Source organism: Symsagittifera roscoffensis, chromosome 1, assembly GCF_963678635.1.
Source record: "Symsagittifera roscoffensis chromosome 1, txSymRosc1.1, whole genome shotgun sequence".
Classification (NCBI taxonomy): Eukaryota; Metazoa; Xenacoelomorpha; order Acoela; family Convolutidae; genus Symsagittifera; species Symsagittifera roscoffensis.
In genome coordinates, this window is record NC_087062.1 from 42,158,694 (window position 1) to 42,185,590 (window position 26,897).

Here is a 26,897-nt window from a genome sequence, read left to right on the forward strand (position 1 = left end):
AGAACTGGCTTTGGCAGAGACGGTGAAAAGCATGTAGAGCTGTGTTTAGAGCTTTGCTGTGTTGTGTGCGCTAATTATTCGAAAGTGTGTTGATGATTTTACATGATGCTGGCTATGCCCAATCCAGCTTGTTCACGGGCCATAATTACACTGGACGGATGATGTTTTAATTCAGTTTTTGAATAGAAAAAATTAATTGAAATATGGCTGTCATTTCATCCATTTCGTGTAATGAGATATTTCTATTTACCTTTTCAGTTATTTTGCTGACCTGAATTCAATAAGCAGCAGATTATTTACTCCATCAAAAGCAATTGAATCAGAATGAATTGAGATGCCTTTTGGTACCCCTGATAAATCAAATTCGAAGAAGTGGGGGTTTAGGAGGCTGTCATTGACGAAGCCCAGCTTTGGCAAGCAGAATAGTATTGATTCAAATAATGGACCTGCACAAGTGGATAACCATGAAAAAATTTTGGTCGGCAGCTCACCAAAGGAAAAAGCACCGGTTGAAGATATAGGCGAAGCCGACGAAATCACCAACTTGAACAGTAAACAGTCAGTGTGCGATGATGAAGAAGAAGAATGTAATTTTTTTTGTTTTTTTTTCTTTGAAGCTGAGACGATAGGTCCCTAAAAGTTTTCATTGTTTAGTGGATGTGACCGGGCATCAAACTGTTTTGAAGCATCTGGCAACCCAAGTTAAAGTTGGTATGGATCTCACCCGTGTGACTTTACCCACTTTTATCTTGGAGAAGCGGAGCTTACTGGAGATGTACGCAGACTTCTTTGCTCATCCTGAATTTTTTGTGCTGTTAGTAAAATTGATGAAAATAATTAAGCTGTTTTCTCCGATACGTTTTTTATTTGCGTCATCGTTTCAGAACGACAAGGGAAAATAATGCGAAGTTGCGCTTCATGTATATAGTTAAGTGGTATCTGTCTTCATTCCACACTGGTCGGAAAGGAGCCGTCGCCAAAAAACCGTTCAATCCTATACTAGGTGAAACTTTTCGTTGTCATTGGAAGCTGCCGACAACAATTTTACCTTCTTTTTCTCAAAATTTGCTTCCGAGTTGTGATGAAAGTTGCGGAAATGTAAAGGAAGGCATTCAAAGAGATTCGCTTCAAAATGGAGCCGAGTGTCAAAAACAGCTGGTTGAGTCAGGACCGGTGCCTTGGGCTTGTGCAGGAGACGCTACATTTGTAGCTGAGCAAGTGTCTCACCATCCACCCAGTGAGTAGACTGAATGTTTGTTTGATTTTTGAATTTATTTTAAGTCATATTCTAACAGATGCGATTTGCAAGCGTTATCAAATCGGAACCTAGCTTTTCCTACTTGAACAACTTTTCTAACCGAATGATTAAATAATTTTCTTGTCTGAAACAACTGACATATTTTAAGCATTCTTTTTTTTGATCCGAGCTACCGAGGAACGTAGTGTTATGTTACGAAACCAATTTTTTTCGACCCCAACTCTCATTACACTTGCGAAGCGAGTGTATTAGTAAGAACCTTCTTTTTCTCCAACCTAAGTCGCAAATATTGGTGCGTCATCCCAAAATTGGTGGGGGACCTTTACAGCTTTTTGATAGCATGTGCTTTGACATTCGAAAGTAATTAGTTACCACAGTTGATGCATTTTTAATTCATCAAATGAACCGGAAAAAAATGATTTGTTTCAAACAACATAATAATAATGAAAACTCGATTTCAGAAATTTTGTAATTTAATGTCTCGCAATTTGTTTGAGTTGTACAGTTTATACATAATGTGACTTTATGCTTTGCGATTTGTTACATGCAAAGTTAGTTTGGATGCCTTCAGTTTTGTTATATTCCAAATTTTTACTTGCAAAATTGTTTCGATTTGTATTTGTTGCCACTTTCGTGAATGGCATTGGTAATTTGTTAGCATACGTAGTTGTTTTAGTCGTGACTACTGTTTGTTGGTTGTTAAGCTTGCGTGGCTGAGTGTGTGAGACTAATAATCTCTTGATTGCAGTAGGTCGCAGATTCGAATCCCACACGTAGCCGAGTTTTTGCTAATTCGAGGCGTTTTTCTACTTTTTCTTTTTTCACTTGATAGAGATGCTTTTTGTTAGTGTTTAGCAAGTGTTTATGAAGCGCAGCTTCGCGTCTGTGTAAAATAGTAGTGATCATTTTGGTGTCTCTTTTGCTGCATAGCATTGGCCATTTGATAAAATGAGTTGCAAAAAAGTGGAACAGGCAGAATCAATTAAAAAGACCAATCTGACAAATGTGAGTAATTTTGCATAAAAAATCAAAGTTTCAATTGACATTGATACATACTTTCTGTCTGCAAAATAAGATAGCCTAAACTTTCTCAAATCGGTAAATTAGCTCTTTTAAATGAAATTTGTCAGCTCCAACATTTCAAATTATCTGTATCATGTATTCGATACGCTTTTTTGATAGCCAGTGTTTTCTTATTACAAGCGCACATGATGGAGAAGGACGTTGGAGACATAATCTTCAGGCCGGCAAATGGATTGCGCAGACCGTATGTCTTTTACGCTTGCGATTAGCAAGCGTTATCAAATCGGAACATATACCTTTTTTCGGGTTAACAACTCCTGTTTGTACCTGGGTTCATAATGAGTTCAAGTTTCTTAGTGTTTCCTGCACACATAGCTTGGAGGTAAGCCTGGAATGGAAAATGTCCTGGTTTCGAATATGACCGAGACCTGTTTTTTTTTAAACGGAAATTTTTTGTTTCAAATAAAATAGTCGGCCTAATATTTTTCGCCTTGTTTTGTAGGCTTAAATGCCACATCTAGGAATCGCTTATTTTTGCTGCAACAAATGTTCATTTTTGAATTGCTTTGAGTGTTTTTGCATGAAAAAACACCGGCCAAATTGAAATATGATTTCTACATTTAAGAAATGTTCTTTTTTTTTCAATTTCGCCTTTCGGCTTAATCGGTTTCGGTGTGTTATTTGTAAAGACTATTTGGCCTCCTTTTGTCGTTTGAGAACTGAAAAAAACTGCTGTGATTGTGTAAATGTATGTGTTCTGAGGGGAAAGAGGGCTTAACGTATTTTTTTTAGTTTGAATTTTTTCCTCTTGAAGGGTTCTTCTCAGCTATTTTCGGCTTTATTACCGCTTGGTAATTATAAATTCAAACTCAAATAACCACAACCATCCGGCGGATCTGAAGTAGAGGTATCTTAACTGCTTGGGACGGCAGAGGCTTGTTCAATTCCGACCGGGACCTGCTTTTTTTGTTAACTGGAGGCTTTGTGCTTTTTCTGATTATCGTCCGTCTGTTTCTTTTTGTCGGCTTGGTTACTCTAGATTCAGCTTTCTTCAAATTTGCTGTAACACCCATGCATGAGACCATTAAACCCATGAGACCTGGTTTTTTGCAAGCTGAAAGTTTTTCGCTGATTTAGATTATTGTCTGTCGGCTCAATTACACTGAAGGGACTTTACGCGGAAGTGAATTTTCTGATTCTTTCTATCATTCCAAAAGCTCGTTGTATAGTTTTCAATGGTACAGATAATCGTTTTCGGTTATTTTGGGCCCTTGTTGCAATTTTTATGACAAAAACGATTTTTTTGAATTTAAACTAATTTGTTTTTCCGTTTGATTTTTATTATATTTTGTATCGTTTCACGTCAGTGTTTGCTTATTTTTTTAAATAAAAAGTATCCGGTACAGTTGTACAGTTTATACATAATGTGACTTTATGCTTTGCGATTTGTTACATGCAAAGTTAGTTTGGATGCCTTCAGTTTTGTTATATTCCAAATTTTTACTTGCAAAATTGTTTCGATTTGTATTTGTTGCCACTTTCGTGAATGGCATTGGTAATTTGTTAGCATACGTAGTTGTTTTAGTCGTGACTACTGTTTGTTGGTTGTTAAGCTTGCGTGGCTGAGTGTGTGAGACTCAAAATCTCTTGATTGCAGTAGGTCGCATATTCGAATCCCACACGTAGCCGAGTTTTTGCTAATTCGAGGCGTTTTTCTACTTTTTCTTTTTTCACTTGATAGAGATGCTTTTTGTTAGTGTTTAGCAAGTGTTTATGAAGCGCAGCTTCGCGTCTGTGTAAAATAGTAGTGATCATTTTGGTGTCTCTTTTGCTGCATAGCATTGGCCATTTGATAAAATGAGTTGCAAAAAAGTGGAACAGGCAGAATCAATTAAAAAGACCAATCTGACAAATGTGAGTAATTTTGCATAAAAAATCAAAGTTTCAATTGACATTGATACATACTTTCTGTCTGCAAAATAAGATAGCCTAAACTTTCTCAAATCGGTAAATTAGCTCTTTTAAATGAAATTTGTCAGCTCCAACATTTCAAATTATCTGTATCATGTATTCGATACGCTTTTTTGATAGCCAGTGTTTTCTTATTACAAGCGCACATGATGGAGAAGGACGTTGGAGACATAATCTTCAGGCCGGCAAATGGATTGCGCAGACCGTATGTCTTTTACGCTTGCGATTAGCAAGCGTTATCAAATCGGAACATATACCTTTTTTCGGGTTAACAACTCCTGTTTGTACCTGGGTTCATAATGAGTTCAAGTTTCTTAGTGTTTCCTGCACACATAGCTTGGAGGTAAGCCTGGAATGGAAAATGTCCTGGTTTCGAATATGACCGAGACCTGTTTTTTTTTAAACGGAAATTTTTTGTTTCAAATAAAATAGTCGGCCTAATATTTTTCGCCTTGTTTTGTAGGCTTAAATGCCACATCTAGGAATCGCTTATTTTTGCTGCAACAAATGTTCATTTTTGAATTGCTTTGAGTGTTTTTGCATGAAAAAACACCGGCCAAATTGAAATATGATTTCTACATTTAAGAAATGTTCTTTTTTTTTCAATTTCGCCTTTCGGCTTAATCGGTTTCGGTGTGTTATTTGTAAAGACTATTTGGCCTCCTTTTGTCGTTTGAGAACTGAAAAAAACTGCTGTGATTGTGTAAATGTATGTGTTCTGAGGGGAAAGAGGGCTTAACGTATTTTTTTTAGTTTGAATTTTTTCCTCTTGAAGGGTTCTTCTCAGCTATTTTCGGCTTTATTACCGCTTGGTAATTATAAATTCAAACTCAAATAACCACAACCATCCGGCGGATCTGAAGTAGAGGTATCTTAACTGCTTGGGACGGCAGAGGCTTGTTCAATTCCGACCGGGACCTGCTTTTTTTGTTAACTGGAGGCTTTGTGCTTTTTCTGACTATCGTCCGTCTGTTTCTTTTTGTCGGCTTGGTTACTCTAGATTCAGCTTTCTTCAAATTTGCTGTAACACCCATGCATGAGACCATTAAACCCATGAGACCTGGTTTTTTGCAAGCTGAAAGTTTTTCGCTAATTTAGATTATTTTCTGTCGGCTCAATTACACTGAAAGGACTTTACGCGGAAGTGAATTTTCTGATTCTTTCTATCATTCCAAAAGCTCGTTGTATAGTTTTCAATGGTACAGATAATCGTTTTCGGTTATTTTGGGCCCTTGTTGCAATTTTTATGACAAAAACGATTTTTTTGAATTTAAACTAATTTGTTTTTCCGTTTGATTTTTATTATATTTTGTATCGTTTCACGTCAGTGTTTGCTTATTTTTTTAAATAAAAAGTATCCGGTTGTAGGTTTGAGACCAATAAGACTCTGGTCAAATTTTTTTGAGTGCCCAAATTTGACGCCACTAGGACCTCTGAAAAACTCCAAAGACGAAAATGAATTCAGATACGAAAACAAAAATGCTTTTTGTTTTATTTTTTTTTGGTTTTCTTCAATTGTAACATAGTTGGAAGTTCTGTTTGCGAATTTTTTAGCGTCATGGTGATTTCATCCTATAATTGTTGTATCGCAAGTGGTGCGTAGCTCAGCTTTGCCTGTGACAAAGATTTTTTCGTTACAATTCTAGCGCTACTTTTTGCCGTTTTCAAATCTGTTTTTGCAATGTGCGGCTTCCCTTTCGTGTCAAATTTTTTTGCGTTGATTATAATTTATCAACTTTGATTAGGTTTTATTTTTCAAGAAAATTGCCTGTGGGCGAGAGATCAGTTTAAAAAACATTTTGTTTTTTTTCTATGAAAACATTTTTTTTTTCAGCTCAATAGATGTGTTCTCAAGTGTTTTCGGTTTTTTTGGCGCTTCGTTAGTTTTGTTGGGATCCTAATTGAACTTCATTTTGTCATGTTGATTTTTATAGCTAGACAAGTTAGACACACATAGACACAAGTTAGACACGACTTTGGTAGATCTAGTTTTGCTATTATTTTTACGCTTGCGGTTAGCAAGCGTTATCAAATCGCTTGTTATGACTCGGTTTCTTGGTTCACATTGAATTCAAAGTTTTGAGAGTCTCATTCGAGGTCGGAGGTAAAGCATATGCCTTGAACGGTTAATGTCCTTGGTTCGAATCTGACTAGGACCTGTTTTTTTTCCAAACGTGAAATATTCCGTTTCAAAATTAAATTATTGTCGGACTATTGTTTGTCTGCTTATATGTTTTGCCTCAGTTGCCAAATCTCAAAATTGTTTTTCTTTTGCTGCACTTAATTTTCTTTTTAATTCACTCCTACAGTTTGTTAAATAATAACCACGTGACTTCGTGGTTTTTTTAGCTTGAATTTTTTTTTCGGCTCGAATGATTTCGGCTAATATTTTATCACATTAGCGACGTAACTGTGTGTCGTTCTGAGAGAAACATAATTTTTATGCTCCCATCCGGATCGCACAAATTGCTAAAAATATTAGACTAGAATTCGTATTTCAAAGTTTTTTCATGACATTAATTTTGTTTTCGTTTCACAGAAACTAACCAAAGTTATTATTTTGACTGTTCAATATTTGTTCTTTAATTTTCATTAAACGCCGTAGATATTGTTTCTGCAGGTGTTTTACTCAAAAATAGCATCATTCAAGACAATAATTTGAAGCTTTAATGAATCAGTGAACGTAGTTCAGACTCATATAGGTCGTGATGATTTTTTTCGGGATGTCGTAAAGTTTGTTCGAGCTCAATTTTTAAAATGTTTTTTTTTTGCGTTTAAAGGCAACTTCTACTATCGAGTAGGCAAATTGTAAATACACAAAACCGTAATCGACCTCTAGTTAAAAAGTGGATTTCCCAGCAGAATGATTAACTTATTTATCTATAAATCCAGTTTTCTCAAATTGGGTTAGTTTAATAAAAACAGCTTCAAATTTAAATGCCTAATAATTTCAAATTTGAAAATCGAAATGTTTGAAAAAACAAATTTGTCTTTCCTTACATTCTTGACTTTTTTTATTTGTCTGTTGGCTATGTTTGAGATTTCCACGGGGAATAAAAAAATTTTCCAAGCCGTATATTTTTTTATTTGAAATACGAAAATTGAACAAAACGAGTCAAATTTTCTTAATGTTTCAAGGCAATCGTTGTCTTTTTCCAACTGTCTGTTGGCTATGTTGTCTAATTGGGTTAGTTTTTATGAAAAATGCGTCAATCATTTAAAAGAAAGTGGTATTGGTAAAATAAATCAGTATTTTCGTTCACTGACTTTTATTGACTTTTTTCCAACTGTCTGTTGACTATCTTTTTAGTTCTAGTTGTACCAATTTTTTTTAGTTTGTTTTGGAATTTTTCTCTTTGAAATTTTTAACAAATAAGTTTTTTTGATAGGCTATTTAAAGGCTTCCATCTTGTTTTTTGTTCGCTGGCTTAGGATATGTTAGTGAGAAATCACAAATGATGCGAAGCTCTGCTCTTCGCCTACGAATACGCCTCACTATTGTTGCTCTAAGTCCGAGTAAAAAGGTCATAGGAAATCGCAACTAGTTATAGTAATACTGTATTCATGATAATTTAAGCCTTAGTAAGTTTTTTATTCAAGAAATGGTCATGGTCAAATTGTTATTTTAGTTTCTGCATTCTATGCCGAGTGTATAGACAAAAAAGTTGAAGTAAACGGCTACATTCACCCGAAAAGCAAGTTCTTGGGACTATCCATAGGTAAGTCTTCTTTTCAGTTTATAAGAACTGATATTGCTAAACCTGATTTTTTTTCAGCTCAGCAGAAATTGATTGTTTTTAAAATTATTAAGCAACTACTGCTTTAGGAGTGAATATGATAGGAGAAGCCAAAGTGAAGCTGCTTGATAGAAAGGAGGAGTATACAGTAACGTTTCCTAGTGCATACGGAAGGTCCATTCTCACAGTGCCATGGGCTGAGCTGGGAGGAAAGTGTCAAATCACATGCGAGAGCTCGGGCTACAAAGCGGCTATCGTGTTCCATACTAAAGTAATTATTTTTTCCATTCTGTGAATATTACAAAAGTTCTATAATCCTGAGATTAAAAAGTTGTTTTGTTTTAGAATTTTTATAGCAAAGATCGCCATATGATTACATGTGACTGCTTCGATCCATCAGGCTCTAAGTTCTGCGTCATAAAAGGACAGTGGAATGACAAAATGTATATTATGTCTCCTGGACAAGTAAGTTATAAAAATAAATGAACCATCAAAACATGGAAAACTCAAATCTTTTAAAAATTGCGGTGATGTTTTTCTAGGAAAAGGACCAACAGGTAAAACAAGTTCTGAGTTTGTCTATGAATCAAGCGTATTCATGCTTGCAGTGGCTTGAATGAAGCGCTTGTATGAAATGAATCAGCCATTGAAATTGATCTTTTTCTTGTTGGACTTCAGTTTAATGCTTGTTTCATCCATATTAGAGGCTTTTTTTTTTGTTATAAATGCAGTCACAAGCAAAGTTTTTGTTCAGAAAACGAGCACCGAAATTTTCCTTGATACTACTTCAATGAAGGGCAACTCCAAGCAAGTGAGACCTCTTCAGGAACAGGGTGAGAATGAATCCCGTAGTCTGTGGCGAAACGTCATCAGTGCGCTCAAGGTCAAGGATCTGGACACTGCCACTAATGAGAAGAAAAAACTTGAGGAGAAGCAAAGAAACGATGCCAAAATGCGACTGGAAACCAAGCAGACGTGGGAAACACAAGTAGGAGCTCAGATATCATTTGTTAAATCGGTCGAAGCACCAGAACACGAGACTTTTTTTAATTGTTAATGAATAAAGTGGATTTCCATTTAGATAGGCCGTTTGGTTCTTCAGCATTTTTTTCCATGATTTTTTAAATGCGGGCTGTTCTTTGATTTGTGTTAAGTTCACTTCAAAATTTTAGTTTCATTGAAAGCAAATATTGCTCTCTAATAAAAGTACATATGTCTCGAACAAACTTGTATAACTTTTAGTTTGCATAGCTTGTAAACTTTTTAATAGAGGATTATTCAACTTGTGAGAGCTAGTGTTTCGTGAGGGGTAACTAGACTTTTTTCTAATTACCAACGTATCTTATAAAATCGGTACGAAATTGAGCTTTTCTCTGAAAACATCGCGCAGCTGCCCATTTTTGTAGTGGCATAGCGGCTGCCATAGGTTCCAAACGTCCGCATCATGTTTGTTTGTTGTTTTCCATTTTGGGTTTTTAAATTGATCGACTTCATGGTCTGCGATTTTGATTGTCGACTTATTTCCTTGTTCTGTCTGTTTTAGTTGTCAATGAACGAAGGGAGGACATTTTTGTAAGAGGTTTTTTTTTCAGAAAATGTCTGAAATTGTTCAACGAATCAGTTCGCAGTTTGACTTTTGATTTATTTTTCGTTCATTTTCAAATTCATTTGCTTAAAGGGAAGACAAATCGCTCTCCGATAATCAAAATACAAATGGCTTCACCTGCGTAACAGAATTCTCAGTGGAATAAAAAAGATTACCTAATGGGGCTAGTCTTGCCAGAAAAGGGTGAAAAATTAATGATCCTTGAAACTGGAAAGGTTTTAAAGTGATATTGTTACGCTTCCGCAGGCATTTTAGCTAGCATGAACAAATCGGAATAAGACTTTTTTTATTAAAAACAACTTGTTTAAAAAAATAACTGAATCATTTCTTCAGCTCTTCGTCAGCCAGTTTTATGCACTTTTTTTCACATGCTATGCCTTAGTTTCGCTATCGTGGCATTTTTTCGTTTACATAGCATGTGTGTTGACTTCATTAAATCTTTTGAGTGCTTCAGTCTAAACTGCGGGTTAGAATTTGTGAACGCTCCCTAAATTAAACAGATTTTCGATGAAAAAAATTATCGCGTTGTTTTTGCTCAGCTTACTTGTTCTGCGTGACTCTTATTCCCGTTTATGTCTCTTGTCGCTTTTTTTTATAACTCGAGGTGAGACTAGACGAATTTCGAATAAGTGAAGTGTCAGTCTTTTTTCGGAAACTTCGATGAGTTCAACTAAATGACATATTTACACAACCGAAGCATGGGTGCTTTTTTTGGTGGCATCATTATTTTCACAAAAGTGGTCTAAGGACCGAAGGAAAGACCGGTTACTCCCCTGTTTGCCGTACATTACTAGTATTTTTTCTTGCCGTACCCGGTGGGCTTCGAAAATTTCAGGCGGGGGGGAATTTTCTACCCTTTTTTGGTTTTTTTTTCCATTCCGAGGTTTCAAATCGGAGATTAGGATTTCAATCAAAAGAGCATGTTATAGGGTTCTCTGCATAAGCTGCTACGAATCTATTTTTGTAGGGATCTATTTGTTTGAAAATGCCCAAATTTGGAACTGTTGGTAGTTTTTTTTGCTTTTTCTTGTTTTCGAAAACCACTAGGTTCAATCGTACGAAAAGGTGGAAAACGTTTTAGCCATGCAAATGGTCTAATTTTGAGATTCTAACCATTTTTGACAATGGAAAACCTTTTTGAAACTGCCTGTTAAATCTGAGGCTAAAAGTAAAATCGAGAGAAAAGTAGCAGCTGTTTTGTCTGCATAAGCAACATCGCTGTTAATTTTCGTAGAAATTGGCTTCTACTTAGAAAAAGTTTTCATTTGAAATTTGGACCGATTTTCTGCCCTCAATTTTTCGCGGTATGGAAAAGCTATGGTGATTGCAGAAAGAGTACGCGTTTTTTAAATAATGATTTTTTGTTGAAACTTGAACTGTTTCCTTGAACTGTTTCCTTGAACTGTTTCCTTGAGAATTACGGTGCCAAATTTGAGATAAAGGTTGCAAGCGAAGAACGAGTTGTAGGGGTATCCCTGCACGAGCGGATAATACGAACTTTTGTAAGCAATCATCTATGGATTTAATAAATATCCAGTCATTGACATTTTGGCTCAATGTGGAAAGTATGGCCACAATTTTTGAAGTTTGTCTCGCTTTTTCGAATCTAGCCGGCTAAATGTGGCAATAAGGGTGAGACGAAAGAAACAGATGTGCAAGTGCTTTTAAAAATTTATGAATCGGAGTTCAATCTAAAGAAAAGGGCTGAGAAGTTTTGATGTTTAAACAAGTAGGCCCTGATTTTTTGATAAAAGTAGTTATAGATTTTTAACAATTTTTTTTTGAAACTCTACGAGCGAAGAAAATAATTTAGCCGGCTCTAACGCTTTTTCAACTGTATGTTGGCTACAATCTATTGTTAAAAAAATCCTGCTAAATTTTTCATGATCTTGTTAAATATATTTTTGTTGTTATCTCACTGGGTTTTTACGCTAGCGAGGAGCTAGTGTTTTAGTACGAACCTTCTTTTTTTCTCACCCAACTTGCAAATGAAAGTGTTCCGTGCCTTTTTGCTATAATCACGATCTGTAGCATTGGAAATTTCATAGCTTGTTTTCGACTTTGTTAGTGGCTAGTGTTTTTGATTGAAATAGCGTCTGTGGCTGAGTAGTTATTGCATGAGACTCATAATTTCTGTCGCAGTAGGTCGTAGTTTTGAGTCCGAGACGTCGCCGAATTTTTTTGCTAAATTGATGCTTATATTTCTTTTTCTTATTGAACATTTCAGAACTCTAAAGCTGCTTTTTGTTCTCGATAGTGTTTTCGAAGCGCAGTTTGGCGTCTGTGTTTAATCTTATATAGCACGTCGAGCTTAGTTATCCTAAAATTTCTCATTTTTCGTTTTCCCGCGTGCCTTTCAGAATAACCAGCATAATAGAAGGCTTCTTTCGTTCCGAACATTATCGAGAAAGTGGAAGGAGCCAGGGCTCAGTTTGGCTTTTCTTTTGCGCGATTGTAACTATCTTAAAGAAAGCTTGTATGAAGGTCAAAAGTGGTTTCATGGCCAAGCAATTATTCAGATTTAAAAATGATATTGCAAAAAGTTCTTTAAAAAACTGGTCTAAATATTTTTCTTCAGTGGTTGAAATTGAGTCTCTTCATTTCAACTGTGCATTTTTTTCCATAAACACCATGAAAACTTATTTTTATGTGTTCTGTTGATGTTTTTACGCTTGGAGTTAGCAAGCGTTATTAAATCGAATGATAGGCGGCTTTCAAGTTATCAACTTGTTAAACAAAAACACAATTGATTTGATAGCTTGATTAATAATAACTTCAAATTTCTTGATTTTTTTTCTGTTGTTGTTAGCAGCTACTCATAAACATCGATTCTTCTGCTGTTCCAACTCGCTTTCATCTTTTTTTTAGTACTCCACAATCGTAATTGCGGAGATTGATTTTTTATGTCGTCTCGTCTGTCAAACAGTATTTGGCGATTCCAGGGTTCGCTAAGAGCGGGAAAGCCCCCTATTTCAGTAACGGAGAACCGAGCAAAACTCCCGTGCCTGGTTCTTGCGGGCAAATTTTATCTAATGCGGAGAACCGAGAGTAACTCCTAATGTGAGTTGGTTTTTGTTTTTGGGGAACGTACAAAACCCCTCCTGTCCAGATGTTTTATTTGAGACCAGTTGGCGATTTCGCGCCAGTTTGGTCCCACAGGCCGTCTTTTTAAATGTTTTTAAGTAGAGACTGGACAGTTATAAAGGTGAGGTACGTCATGAGGACTATAAAAACAGTTAGGACAGATGTGATTGGTGCCTTTTTTGATTCTCTAAAAGTAGCTGTTGATGAATGCTATATCCGCAGCGCAGTTGAGCAAGAAGGAATATAGTGCGAGGCGACCTTCTTCCTGTGCAACACGGAGATTCCCTGAGCCTGTTAGTTTTTCAGGGGTACTATTTGTATAATTATTAATTTCCGTCTGGTGAATGTTTTTCAAAGTAAGCCTGTAATCTGATGGTGAGAAAGATTTATATTCGTCGAGGAGGTGTTTTATCTCAATCAGTATTTTCAGCCAGACTCTGTTTCAATTTTTCTAGATTTTTAGTATGAGCGTGTAGTGTGATATTCAGCTCTCTGCGGGTGGTGAGCAAAGCTTTTCATTGTGAGTTTTGAATGGCAAGATCTCGGTTTCGCAACGAAATTAATCAATAGGGCTCATTTTAGTGCAATCAGTTGCAGTTATTAGAGCAGTATTCTGCTGAATTTTGCGGTCATTCCATCTGGTGTTGCGAGGGCGACCAGATTGAAGCAGTATAATTGAGACCACTGCACCCAATGGCTTTGAGTAACACTAAGCGTTTCTTAACTGCAACCTCAGTTAGTACCAGAAAATTTTTTTGGTAGGTTGTTTCTCGTTTTACTTCGGTCATGATGTTACTTATATGGTGTGTAAAAGACAAGAGATTATCTAAAGTTACGCCCAGGATTTTAGGTTTGTTGCTGGTTTGTAAAACATTCTCGTTCACTCTTTGGTCCAAGTTGTGCGGACAGTTGCTGTGAGTTTGTCAGATGAAAATTTCTCATTCGACTCTCCAAGTAATCGTAGAGATCTTTTTGTTTTTCTTCGACATATTTGGTCTATAAAACTTGATCGTCTTCTAGTTTTGAAAGTGGGTTTTATTTTTCAGATTTTCTAGCGGAATAAGAACTTTAACCTGTTAATGCATTTTTCTCAAATTGAGTGTTTTTAAGTGAGTGTTCTCAAAAAGTGTCTATCTTAGGTTGTTCTTGAAATTCAAAGAGATTTAAGGCCATATATATATTTTATATAATATTTTTAGCATCTCAACGAGAGTTTACTCAAGTTTTATCGGCTTAGTTGCCTTTCGATAAATGTTTCTGAATACTTATTTGACGCCGGCGATTGTATGGCTGGACGCTTTTTCCTCTAATTGAACATTGTTTGAGACAAAAGTATGAAATTTTTGTAGTAGTCATTCGACATGTTTTTCGACTTAGTGGCTTTCATTTCATTTTAGAAAGTTTTCTCATTTTTTCTGTAATGAGAACTGCTCGGAGCATTTTGTGCTTCTTGCATTGCAACCGTCTCCTGTTGTTTGTGTATAGGAGTTCTCACATGCCGAGGACGGTGCTTTCCTCTACAAACACACCCTGAGTCGCAGATTGGAAGATATGAACTCCACGTGCTCTGAAGTTGACTGACTAATTGCCGATTCCTCCATCTTAATTCGACTGAAACAATAACGGGAAACAACATCAACGTCGATTGAGAAAAGGCTGTGTTGTGTGTGTGTGTGTTTGTACCAAGGCATCCAGCGACTAATTTGGATAAATCAACAGCATCATCTAAAATCAGGCTTGGAGAAGTGCAAGAAATCTAATCTATCGCTATTTCTGTTTTTTTTTGTTGTATATTTTGAAAAAAATAATAATTTATAGGTGCAGTACATCAGAAATTATATTAAATGCACACTCAAATTATATTGTTTCCTTTTTATTTTAAGAATATTTCGAATAATTTAAATAAATGATGTCATAATTTAAATTCATTGAATTATTTTGTACTCATTTGTAGATGGTAGTCTTATTTAAATTGGTATATATGCTTTGCAGTTGAACTTGCAAGCGAATATCGCAAACATTTGTGAATTTTTGAATGGATCTTTCTTATAGTGTACATGGTAGTTTTACTAGAATGCAACATTTACCTAAATATAAAACTATGTAAATTAATATAGATTAAAGTATACATTTAACCTTGACACATTTTTTAAACTCAGCCTGTGCTGCAATTTGAAAAAGATGAAATTTTGTAGTATTATTTGCGCTTCCCAGATGAAATCACCGTACGTATAAGTTACCGTAGAGTACCATCATGGTGAAAAAAAACGCTAAAAAATAAAACAATTTGCTTGCTATCAAATTATAGTTTTGACGATGTTCTGGGAAGAATTAAACAAGTTTGGCATGGTTTCATATCATACAAAGTTTTATTCATTGTAGGAGTTATGCGTTTCGATTCAATCAATGTATAAAACTGCCGAAAATAGTATTTAAAATGTCAATTGCCTGTTATTTTGACGAAGTTAGAAGCTGGCATGCAACTGAAAGTAAGCTGAAGTCATTGAATTTTTAGGGTAACGTGTTGCTATTGTAAACCCATGAACAGACATTGTCACCTCATGCTAATATGAATAGGCAAATTATGTAAGAAAACAATGACAGATAATACGGGTCCAATTTTCTCAAACGTAAGACGTAAAGTTTTTTGTGTTGAATTTCAGTATATCTAGTAAACATATGCTGATCAACTTCTTTTTTTTTAAGCGAGCGGTTTAGGCCAGGGGGATTTTCAAAAAATTTTCGAAAATGTCGAGCTCTCCCAAAGCACTAAAAACACACTGTTTCGAAGAAAAAAAAGGTGTTTTTAGGCATTTTTTGGAAAATTTTGACCAAAAAGTTGCGTTTTTTTGGCGCGCACTTCCCCTCAAAATCAGTAAATATTAGTGCCAAAGGTGCCTTTAGAAAAAATTTAGGGTCCTTCAGCCAAAAAAGGATATCTCAAATTAGTACAAAGAGGGGACCCTTTACATTAGGTCGGCAGGGGGTCGAATCCATGAGGAAAAGAGCGTCCGCATCCCCACCCCGTCCCCCTCGAGATCCGCTGGTGGTTAAGGCGCATGCGTTTTATCCGCGGTTTTACCGCCATTATTACCTAGTACTTACTATCAGGAGATGTGTCGTGATAGGGGAGCGGTGGTGAAGTGGTTACGTCTCCGCGTATCAATCAAAAGGGCGGATGTTCGAGGCCCATCATGATCGTTGCATGAGGGTGAGGCAACATTACTCAGCCCAGAAAAATAGCAAAAAATGGAATGTAGTTTTGAGCAAGGGCACAACAGCGGTTCGCCGTGATGAGCTCTACAGCTCGTATGTTGGTCCTTTCCCTCGTGGATAAAAATGGTCTTTGAGGTCTTAGCGCTCAAATAAAGTGCGGCGGATGGATCAGTGGGGAAGTCTAGTGACTTGTAATCTATAGAGCTGTGGCTCGAATCCAGTGTTCAGCTGATCAGTGGTATAATTTTTATTTTTTCGGTTGTCTCATTACCGGTTTTTAATTTGTTTTCAAATTATTTCGCTTGCAATAAGTAAGCGTTAGCAAATGAGAATATAGGCTTTTTTCGTGTTAACGACTTGCTTCTTGAAATCAATGAATCATTTGTTCAGCTTATAAAGTTTCAGGTTTTATTCAATTTTGTGCTATTTTGTTTCTATTAGGTCAAAATAAGCAACAAATGGAAGCTTATGATAGCACTAGTATTGCTGAAGGGAGGACAGTTAGCTAAATTTCTAGATTTACTGCAATTTTTGAACGAAACTTTAAATGTTTCTTTCACGATTTCCCTTCTCTAGTTATGAAAATCATTTAAGGGATCTAGTTATGAAAATCATTTAAGGGAGTTCAATAATAAAAAAGAATAGCATTGAATATGTTTTTAGTCATTCATTTGTATATAATTTGGGCATTTTGTAGCCGAAGGTTTTTCAGCGAAGTTAGATTTGGATTTGCTTTTTCTGTTTCGTCGTGTAAGAAAGCAATGAGTTGTCTTTTTTCATGATTGAACCATAAATCTATTTATTTATCTGATTACAAAGGTTTGATAAGGCATTGAGATTTTTTGCCGTTTCTGAAGCTCACGTTTTTTGCCGTTTCTGAAGATTTGAACTTTGCGTCTTTTTTTTTATATAACAAGCGCTGCTCAGCTTCGCCTCCGTGTTTAACCTAGTGATAAGCAAGGGTATTGCATCCGCACTCTTGTAACCGTAACCGTAAAAAACTGCATCCACGGGCTGATCTCTTACCTTCAGCCGAACAGACCTCGTCGCCAACCGACTTTTGTTGAGCCTGTTTGAATTTTAATAACACGCTCTATTCGAAATTTGTTAGTTTTTCTGGAAATGTTTCAGCTTATGATAAATCCGTGAGTGTGTGTGTGTGTCTCACATAGCGTCGTTTGAAAAGCAAAAAAAAAACATTTTCAAGATCATGGCTTTTCATATTAAAATAGTTTTTTATAGCTTATTCCTCATGATATCGTTTTTCTGTTTTTCTGAATAAATACATTCTTTGGTGTTGACACAAACATAGCTTGTGTTATAGTATGAACTCTCTTTTTTTCCAACCTAAGTCGCAAATATGTTGTTCATTTTGAAAGTGTTAATTTTGATCCAGCTATTAAATACTGCCAATGCTAAGGATATTAACACAGACTATTATATTACAAAGAGCACTTAAGCTTCAAGGTATCATGGATCTGTAGCGTAGAGGTAGGGAAGGACACCAGCAACAAAATGAGAGGGTTCGAAGCTGGGCAGGGTCGGATATTTTTATTGAACTTTTTCGTATACTAGTATGCGTCCGCTCTATAAATTGAGGCATGTTAGTTGGTATTTTTTTTTCAAATTGAGTGGTACTGCTAAAGCGTCATATTTGGCTTGCGTGACTTAGCAATTATATAGACTCAAAATTGGCGTGCGTCACTTAAGAAATTTTGTAGACTCAAAGTTTTACTAATTCAGTTTTTCTCAGTAGCGTTATCGGTCATTTTTTTTTGCTTGTGTATGCAAAGTGCAACTTCGCCTCTGTGTTTGATTTTCGGCTGAAGCTTAATCAAACAATTCGGTTTTTGCAAGTAGTGTGTGACTGAATGTTTTCTTTATCTACTGGTTTGTTTTTCGGGAGACGAGAGATATTTGATTAGGTTATGGCATGGAGAAAGTTAAACTAAATTAAAACATTATTTTAACTTCTGTATTCCAAATTTTACTGGAATCATTTTTCATATTGGCAAAGTTTTTTGTAATCGGAAACGAAACTTTTCCTCAGCAATGTTGTCGTAACTCCAAGATCGGAGTTTAGTTATTGGAACCTCTCTCAATAGAACTTCTCGCCTCGGTATTGTATCCTCCTGATTTTTAAAGTACCTATTCTATGTCAGCGGTAATGAATGGGTGCTTTAGAATGTATATTACGTAAAACCATAGAGTCTAGTGAGGGGTAGAATATTTATGAAGGCATACAATTTGGTTTTATCTCTTTGTAAGCGTTGATGAACGAAGTGATTTATCACTTATTTAGGTTGTGTGTTTTTGTCCGCAAAGCGTGTTTTCGTGTGTTCATAGCAAGCGTTATCAAACCGGAAGGTAGCACTTTATCGAGTTAACAACTCTTCTCCTTTCTTCTTCTTCTTAGGACGTTTGCAGGCATTGCTGCCTTTTGTCCGCCATGGTTAAGTCGCGTATAACAGCTCTCTACTGTTGGCGGTTTTCAGCAGTTTCTTGACAAATCTCCATCCACGTATCCTCCCATTTCTTCTTTGGGCAACGATAGGGTTTTAGGATCGGTTCCAGTTTTTTTGCGACTTGTCTCCTCCAGGAAGTTTTAATGACTCCGCGCGGTCGCTTCCAGGAGTCGTCTTTCATGAAAGATAAGCAGGCTTTCGGGAATTTTTCAGGTGGCATGCGAAGGACGTGGCCAACCCATTTCAGGCGTCGTCTCTGGATTACTGTGGCTAGTGGCTCGGAGGCTTGGTTTGTGTAAAATGGTCTGCACCGACGATCGAAGCTCTCGAGTTTGTTGAGTTCAGTGTATGTCAGAGGCCATGATTCACAACCGTACAAGAGGGTGTTCCTGATGCAAGCGTCATATAGTCTTCGTTTGATTGAGATTGGAATCTCTCTTGATGTCCAAATGTTCTGGAGGTTTTTCAGACTCCAGTGGCTTTGCCGATACGACTACGAACTTCGGGTTCAGTTCTGTTGTCAATGGTCATTGTGCTTCCTAAATAGCAGAAGCTTTGAACAACTTCAACTCGCTCGTTGTTATGGATCGGAATTATGTTGTTTTTGGTGCTGATGGCTTTTGTCTTCTTCCTGTTAATGACTTGGCCAGTTTTCGAGGCACTTTCTGATACGCGGGTGAGCAGCTCTTGGGCTTTGTCTTCGTCATCTTCTGGTTGACAGATATCATCTGCGAAATCGAGGTCTGTAACTGTCGCGTTGTCTAGTTCGAGGCCAAAGTTATTATCGGCTAGTGCGTTTTTCATGATCCAGTCTATCCCCATGATGAACAGTAGAGGCGATAACACGGAGCCCTGGCGGACACCTGTTGTGATCTGGAATTTTCTGGATAGTGATTTGTTCGCTCGCACTTGACTGAATGTTTCTGAATACATAGCTTTGAGGATTGGAATGACTTTTTCTGGCATTCTCAGAGAAGTGCAAATCTTCCAGATAACGTCTTTACTCACGCTGTCGAAAGCGGCTTTGAAGTCGATGAATGTCATGTGCGTGTGTCGGCTGTACTCGTGACGTTGTTCGATTTTTTGCCGAAGCGCAAAGGTCTGGTCGCGGCATCCACGTTTCGGCCTGAAGCCGGCTTGATTCCCCCTTGTGATGTCTTCGTCGCAATGCGTTGGAGGAGAAGAGCTTGAGTGAGATGGGCAGGAGTGATATTCCGCGGTAGTTTTCGCATTTGGAGATGTAACCGTTCTTGAAAAAGGGAACAATCATGGCGGTTTTCCAGGTTTCGGGAACTCTGTCTTCGATCCAGGCTTGTTCCAGTAATCTTTTCATTGCTTTGACGAGCTCTTCGCCGCCGTATTTGAACACTTCGGGCTGAAGATTATCATTCCCAGGAGCTTTATTGTTCTTGACTGTCTTGAGTGCTTTTCTGGCTTGACTGAGTGTTTCTCGATTTCAGAAGTCGTGGGGCTTGTCGTACTGATTGAGCTGAGATATTGCTCTAGCTTTTCATTCTCCCAATCATGCTTTTCAGGCGTTGGTCGGTTAAGCAACGATTCGAAGTGGCGGGCCCACTCTTCGAGCTTTTCTTTCGCGTCGTGAATGACTGTATCGTCTTGCTTGCGTATCGTCTCTGTTGGGTTCGATTTTTTTTCCTGCAATTTCTCTAGAGATCCGGAAGAGGTTCCTCTAATCACCACGGGCTTCAGCGAGCTCAATGTCTTTAATCTTTGATAGGAGAAATCTGTTAACTGCTTTTCGCTTTTCCTTGATTGTGCTCGCGTCTTGTTTCTTGGAGGTAGCATCGTTTCGGTCCAGGATGAGCTTCAATGTTTCTCCTGATATCCAGGGGTTGTTCTTTCTGGTGGTGGCGCCAACGGCCTTTTCAGCTGCCTTGTGTAGAGATTGCGCCAAATTATTCCAAGCATTCTCTACAGAGACACGGACAGGGTTGTTTTCGAGTTGGATGCTCAATTCCCGTTGGTAGCTTGCCGTGGTTTTTGGTACTCTCAGGGCAGCCACATTATATCGACATATTTTCAGTTTCTTCGCGTAGCTTCTTAGCTTCAGTTTAACTACTGATCAGCAGTCGGTGATCAGAATCCAGCATCAGCCATCTGTACGTATCGTTGTGTCGTTTATGGCCGAGCGCCATCTGCGGTTGGTGAGTATGTAGTCGATCTGATTCCGAGTCTTTCTGTCATTTGATATCCACGTTGCTAGTTTCCGGCGCTTTTTCTGGATTGTCGTGTTCATTGCGACTAGATCTAAGAAGACGATAAGCTCGGCAAGTCGTTGGCCATTGTTGTTGCGTTCTCCGATGGCAAACTTCCCGATATTCTTCTCTTCATCAAGTAGCTGCTTGCCCAGCTTGGAGTTTAGATCTCCTCCGATCAAGAGGACATCTTTTCTTGGAATGGCTTTCAGGCATTCTTTTAGTAGACTGTAAAATGCATCTTTCTCTGTGTCCTCGCCGTTTTCAGTCGGTGAATAGGCACTGATGATGGAAAGAGGTGTTGGGTGCGCGTCCAATCGCGCGTAGCATAGTCTTTCGCTGTATGCTTTCCACTCCATAAGTGAGTACTCGGCGGACAAAGCGATGGCGATTCCAACTCCGTATTTTCCTGTGCGGTTTTCTGTAGCAGTTTCTTGTAGCAGTTTTTTGCTTCGGTTTCTTGTGCCATCAGTACGCCTTCACCGTGCGGACGAGTTTCCTGCAGGCAGGCGATGTTGATTTGATGATGCTTGAGGGAGTTTGATAGAAGTAGGGGGGATTCCGGGGTTAATAGAGTTCTCACGTTCCAAGTTGCGAAGGTGAGGGAATATTTGGGTAGATTCGTCGACTTTGCTTGGTCCTCGGATGCTACGTTTTCCAAGGTCCCAGTTCCCGCTGGGCGCGTAGCAGTGTTGCAATGTTTGTAGTGGACTTTATTCATGGATACGCAGCTAGAATACTACGTGGGTCGCCACTCCAAGAGCGAAAGCCTCAAATCACTTGAATCATTTTACCTCTGGATCATCGCGCATGTGGCGAAGGGGTATTGCACCTGCCTTTAAAGACAAAGGTCAATGCTTCGAATTCGGCCAGGAACTATTTTTTTTTGTAGGCGGAAAATTGCCCGCCCGTCAAAAAATCTTTGACGGACGCAATTTTTACGGATGCATGGTTTCTAATTTTTTTATTCTAAAAGTGCGTGAAACTAATTTCAATTAGTTAGGTGTGTTTTGGTTTCAGCAATTTTATTTGAAATTGATCAAATTTGATGGCTTAATGTATTGTTTCCAGTTGTCAAAAAATTCAAAAAAAATTGATACACTTCCAGATTTTTTATTTTGCGAATTTGACTCGACGTTTTATTCTACAAAGGAATGTGGTATTAACTTCTGCAAGCGATTTAGTCGTGTGGTTCTTTCTGGCCGAAATTTTTGAAAAAAATTTCCTGTTTTTTATTTTCATTTGGGGCGTTTTTTCTAATGTTTTTTTTTGTTGTGAGCTCTTATACCGTTGCGTATAAATTTTATAACTTGATATATATTTCTTGATGTTATTGCGTTATTTTCATAGGCTTTCAGACTTTTTTCAGATTTTCTGCAAGTTTTTTTTGCGGCAATCGTTTATAATTTTTGCCGTCATGTATTTGAAATTTTGTTGTTTGTCCTTTTTTTTTCATTTTGATCTTATACCTTAGCGGATAGGGCCTTTATCACCGATTGTTCTTATTGGATATGCAGATTGTTTGGTTGCAAGATTTAATTAAACTATATAGGCAGATCTTGTATTTTTTCCAATAAGATTTTGCCAAACTATTTCGCTTGATTTTCAGCTAATTGGCTGTCGGATTATTTACCTAATTGTTTGTTTCCTACATTACCTAGATGTTAATTATGAGAGAATTAAAACTTTGGCCCCAATTTAAATTTTCGAATGCTCAAATTCAACCCCACCTGGAATTTTTTTTTACTTGCGAAGCAAAGTAGATTTGTGCGAATTTTCTTTTTTTCCAACCTTAGTCGCAAATAGAAGCGCTACTTTTTTTGGCTATTTTGAATCGATAGGCTGCGGTATCAGTATAATATCTTATGTGCTTTGGGACCTTTGGTTAGTAAAAAGTTAACACAGCTGATGCATTTTTAATTCATCAAATGAACCGAAAAAGCGCTGTTTCAAATAACAACAAGAATTAGAATTCGGTTTGTGAAGTTTTCTAACTCAATGTATCTGTAAAAATTTTTGAAATTAATTATTTATACATAATTTGGTTTTATGCTTTCCAATTTATTACATGCAAAATTGTGTTTTTTTTTTGTGTTTGGCGCTACTTCTGCTGCATCGAATTGGCAAGTTAATAGCTTATGAAGCTGCGTTATTAGTGGCTAGTTTCAGGGGATTTTAAACATGCGTGGCTGAGTGATTATTGAGTGAGACTAAAATTTACTAGATCGCAGGTTCGAATCCGACACGTAGCCGAGTTTTTGCTAATTCGAGGCTCTTTTCTACTTTTCTTATTTCACTTGAGTTAGCTGAGTTTTAGTCGTTATCGCAAGTGTTTGCGAAGCGTAGCTTCGCCTCTGTGTAAAAAGTTTTAATAAATTTGAACATTTTTTTTGTTGTTGCTTCTACGCTTAAACTTTTCGAAGTCCTATTTGTAGTTGTTGCTATTTTAATCCTAGAGTTGTTGTATCGCAAGTGGTGTTCCGCCTCTGTGTTACCCTAGCAATAAAAAAAGGGTATGGTTTAATATTCAATTGTTTTTGATCAGCTCGTTTGCCTAAAATGAAGTTAAAGCGAGAAATAGTAAAATTTTGGAGGCCATGTTTTTAATTTTTTTAAATTTTTTTTCTAATTCTTTTTAAATTTTATTTGAATTTGATCAAAGTTGATGGCTTAATGTATTGTTTCCATTTGCCAAAAAATTCAAAAAAATTGATACACTTCCAGATTTTTTATTTTGCAAATTTGACTCGACGTTTTATTCTACAAAGGAATGTGGTATTAACTTCTGCAAGCGATTTAGTCGTGTGGTTCTTTCTGGCCGAAATTTTTTGAAAAAATTTTCCTGTTTTTTTTTCATTTGGGGCCTTTTTTTCTTATGTTTTTTTTTGTTGTGAGCTCTTATACCGTTGCGTATAAATTTTATAATTTGATATATATTTCTTGATGTTATTGCGTTATTTTCATAGGCTTTCAGACTTTTTTCAGATTTTCTGCAAGTTTTTTTTGCGGCAATCGTTTATAATTTTTGCCGTCATTTATTTGAAATTTTGTTGTTCGTTCTTTTTTTTTCATTTTGATCTTATACCTTAGCGGATAGAGCCTTTATCATTGATTGTTCTTATTGAGTATGCAGATTGTTTGGTTGCAAGATTTAATTAAACTATATAGGCAGTTCTTGTATTTTTTCCAATAAGATTTTGCCAAACAATTTCGCTTGATTTTCAGCTAATTGGCTGTCGGATTATTTACCTAATTGTTTGTTTCCTACATTACCTAGATGTTAATTATGAGAGAATTAAAACTTTGGCCCCAATTTAAATTTTCGAATGCTCAAATTCAACCCCACCTGGAATTTTTTTTTACTTGCGAAGCAAAGTAGATTTGTGCGAATTTTCTTTTTTTCCAACCTTAGTCGCAAATAGAAGCGCTACTCAGTTGGCTATTTTGAATCGATAGGCTGCGGTATCAGTATAATATCTTATGTGCTTTGGGGCCTTTGGTTAGTAAAAGGTTAACACAGCTGATGCATTTTTAATTCATCAAATGAACCGAAAAAGCGCTGTTTCAAACAACAACAATAATTAGAATTCGTTTTGTGAATTTTTCTAACTCAATGTATCTCTAAATTTTTTCGAAATTCATAATTTATACATAATTTGGCTTTATGCTTTCCAATTTATTACATGCAAGTTTGTGTTTTTTTTTGTGTTCGGCGCTACTTCTGCTGCATCGAATTGGCAAGTGAATAGCATATGTAGCTGCGTTTTTAGTGGCTAGTTTCACGGGATTTTAAGCATGCGTGGCTGAGTGGTTATTGGGTGAGACTCGAATTTGCTAGATTGCAGGTTCGAATCCGACACGTAGCCGAGTTTTTGCTAACTCGAGGGTCATTTCTACTTTTCTTATTTCACTTGACTGAGCTGCTTTTTAGTCGTTATCGCAAGTGTTTGCGAAGCGTAGCTTCGCCTCTGTGTAAAAAGTTTAAATAAATTTGAACATTTTTAGTTGTTGCTTCTACGCTTAAAATTTTCGAAGTCCTATTTGTAGTTGTTGCTGTTTTAACACTAGAGTTGTTGTATCGCAAGTGGTGTTCCGCCTCTGTGTTACCCTAGCAATAAAAAAAGGTATGGTTTAATGTTCAATTGTTTTTGATCAGCATGTTTGCCTAAAATGAACTTAAAGCGAGAAATACTAAAATTTTGGTAGGCCATGTTTTTAATTTTTTCTAATTTTTTTTTCTAATTCTTTTTAAATTTGTTTTTCTGTGTTGAATTTGTCTTTTTTTGTCGATTTACTGCTCCTTATATTACTGCTCCTGGTTTTACTGCTCCTGGTATTAAAAACGAAAAAGCTCAAAGCGGTTTTGTCGACATTGAAAAGTTTTTTGAAAGTTTTTTAATGTCGTTCGAATCACGACTGAAATGGCTGTAAAATGATTTATCACTCAAAGCTCTCTCCGATGATTGTTTATAGTAGCTTATTTTGCGTTGAAAACAGATAAACAAACACTCAAAGGCAAAAATCCTCCACATTTATCAAATGATCGGAACAAAAATCGTAAAATTCAACTTTTTTTTTTCTACTTGCTGGTTTATAGCGGCTATTTCAGCTTTTTTTGGAGAATATCAAGTTCAGTATAGCTAACTGTATGTGTGGATGTTAAAAACCTTGTTTTCGCTGGGAAAAACTGCAAAATGTTGCCTCAAATTTTCATGGCAATTTTTTAGTACAGTGCTTCCATAATGGCAGAAGGAACTTGTCTCTCTATTCAATTATCCGGCATCACGGCTGGCTGTGTTTATCATAACCAGGCAATGATTTGACATAAACAGTAAATCTTTATTGTTATTCATGCGGAATTTCTAGTTATAACGCTGGTAAAGGAATCACATTGCCCTGAACATATGCTTGAAACACATTACATGCCCAAGTGGCCCAAATTCTATCTACCAAAAGCATGGCAATCAAGTTGGCAAAACATGTAATTTTGGCTCATGTGGTGTCTCAGGGTGTTTTACCGCTGATTTGTCTCTAATTCTGGCAGATTGTATATAATTTCCGAATATATGAAACTTGTTTTCTGCTTCACAAAAAGAAGGGAACTGCACTGCTTATGATACTCGTTATTGCAAACATTTGCTTTCCTAACATCTTTAGAATTTATTGTCAAGTTCGCTTGTTTCAACTTTGATCTTGAGGTTTTATATTGATACTTGAGACTTCGTTGGACTTATGGTTAGATTTAACTCGTTCAGCGGTCTGAAACCAACTACACATTAAACAATTGTTCGCAGTTAAGATACTGAAGCTGGAGCTTCGCTTGTAATAGAATTCAACGTGAGTTTTATGATATAGTTAGTCTATTTTGCAGCTTAGTTTATATCTGCAGTATAATTTGCGGAGCTCTTACATGGTTTGAGTTTGAAATGCGAGCATAGTCCTGAAGTCCCTGCGTGTTATAAAATCATTAGAGGCCCTTAGTTCATACCATATTATTGTTTCGATTCTATTTGCTACAGACTTTGAGAGTTGAGGTGACATAGCACCCTACTGTAACGGGAGTTCTTAGTTATTGTGAGGCTTGGTTCAAAACATTTGCAAAACCTTGTCTTGTACTATCAAAGACAACGTTAGCTTTGCGCATTCTGTAAACTGAGTTGGATTTACCGAAGAAAACGCAAAAACTAGATTTGGGCTTGATTTATAATCCTGTGATTTACGAGGCTTATAAATTGAATCATGATGTCCGTTTCATTTGCATAATTCTCGCTGTAGGATCAAAATCTGTGTATAGGCAGGCGGTCCTTAGATTTGATTAGATTGATAATTAAATAATCTGCGTCTTCATTATCGTAACGATCCGGTTATTAATCATTGCTTGATATTTGTACAATTATCCGTTAATATTAATTGCAGACAAAATAATGGTGCCTGACCAGGGCAACATAGACGTGGAGGTGACCTACTTCAGGTCCAACCAGGACTTCCTGGAAAACCCAGACATGCCCATGGAGCTTAAGATGAGCTTCCTCTTTCCTAGAAACACTACACTAGGAGACGTCCGACTGAAGATAGCTAGAACTATGAAGCAGCGCCACGACGAAGGTTTGCGGAAGCATTTTAATTTTTACTGGAGGGTTAAATTGAGGTTAATTTGGTTTGGAATGTTAATACACAGCCAGGGGCGGATTTACCGGATTTCGACCCCCCGCCAACCCAAAGGATCCCGTCCTCACTTTGGCACTTTTTAAGAAATCCATTTTTGCCCGACCGACCCTATTTTTAATATATACTAACTTTGAGGGGGAGCGCGCGCCAAAA

The 26,897-nt window shown here is 36.9% G+C and overlaps 3 protein-coding genes across 6 annotated transcripts in view; 2 read left to right on the forward strand and 1 right to left on the reverse strand.

Moving 5' to 3' along the window:
- LOC134844597 (talin-1-like) overlaps positions 1–26,897 on the forward strand; it is a 185,319-nt gene that overhangs the window by 111,660 nt on the left and 46,762 nt on the right. Inside the window, exon 2 of one of the 4 annotated variants that reach the window (XM_063861357.1) lies at positions 26,491–26,681. In XM_063861357.1, the coding sequence (XP_063717427.1) occupies positions 26,501–26,681 (181 nt within the window). In that variant the 5' untranslated portion in view covers positions 26,491–26,500. Of the gene's footprint in view, positions 1–25,903; positions 26,682–26,897 lie in introns of those variants that run through there. The other 3 variants (XM_063861380.1, XM_063861372.1, XM_063861363.1) reach the window with 3 other exon arrangements.
- LOC134844625 (oxysterol-binding protein-related protein 9-like) lies at positions 263–14,820 on the forward strand. Its single transcript, XM_063861407.1, has 8 exons — positions 263–587; positions 655–814; positions 885–1,237; positions 7,882–7,971; positions 8,079–8,260; positions 8,335–8,454; positions 8,744–8,977; positions 14,165–14,820. The coding sequence occupies exons 1-8, from the start codon at positions 335–337 to the stop codon at positions 14,258–14,260; spliced, it is 1,488 nt and encodes a 495-aa protein (XP_063717477.1). The 5' UTR covers positions 263–334; the 3' UTR covers positions 14,261–14,820.
- Positions 20,051–20,935, reverse strand: LOC134857369 (craniofacial development protein 2-like). Its single transcript, XM_063873727.1, has 2 exons — positions 20,485–20,935; positions 20,051–20,292 (listed from the first exon to the last, which is right to left on the reverse strand). Exons 1-2 carry the CDS (start codon positions 20,933–20,935, stop codon positions 20,051–20,053), a joined length of 693 nt encoding a protein of 230 aa, XP_063729797.1.

Coding starts and splice junctions, on each gene's coding strand:
- LOC134844625 (XM_063861407.1), top strand. CDS start 335: ATGCCTTTTGGTACCCCTGATAAATCAAATTCGAAGAAGTGGGGGTTT. Junction 1,238..7,881: donor AGTGTCTCACCATCCACCCA/GTGAGTAGACTG, acceptor TTGTTATTTTAG/TTTCTGCATTCTATGCCGAG. Junction 7,972..8,078: donor GTTCTTGGGACTATCCATAG/GTAAGTCTTCTT, acceptor CTACTGCTTTAG/GAGTGAATATGATAGGAGAA.
- LOC134857369 (XM_063873727.1), bottom strand. CDS start 20,935: ATGGAGTGGAAAGCATACAGCGAAAGACTATGCTACGCGCGATTGGAC. Junction 20,293..20,484: donor CATAAACGACACAACGATAC/GTACAGATGGCT, acceptor GTGTCTCTGTAG/AGAATGCTTGGAATAATTTG.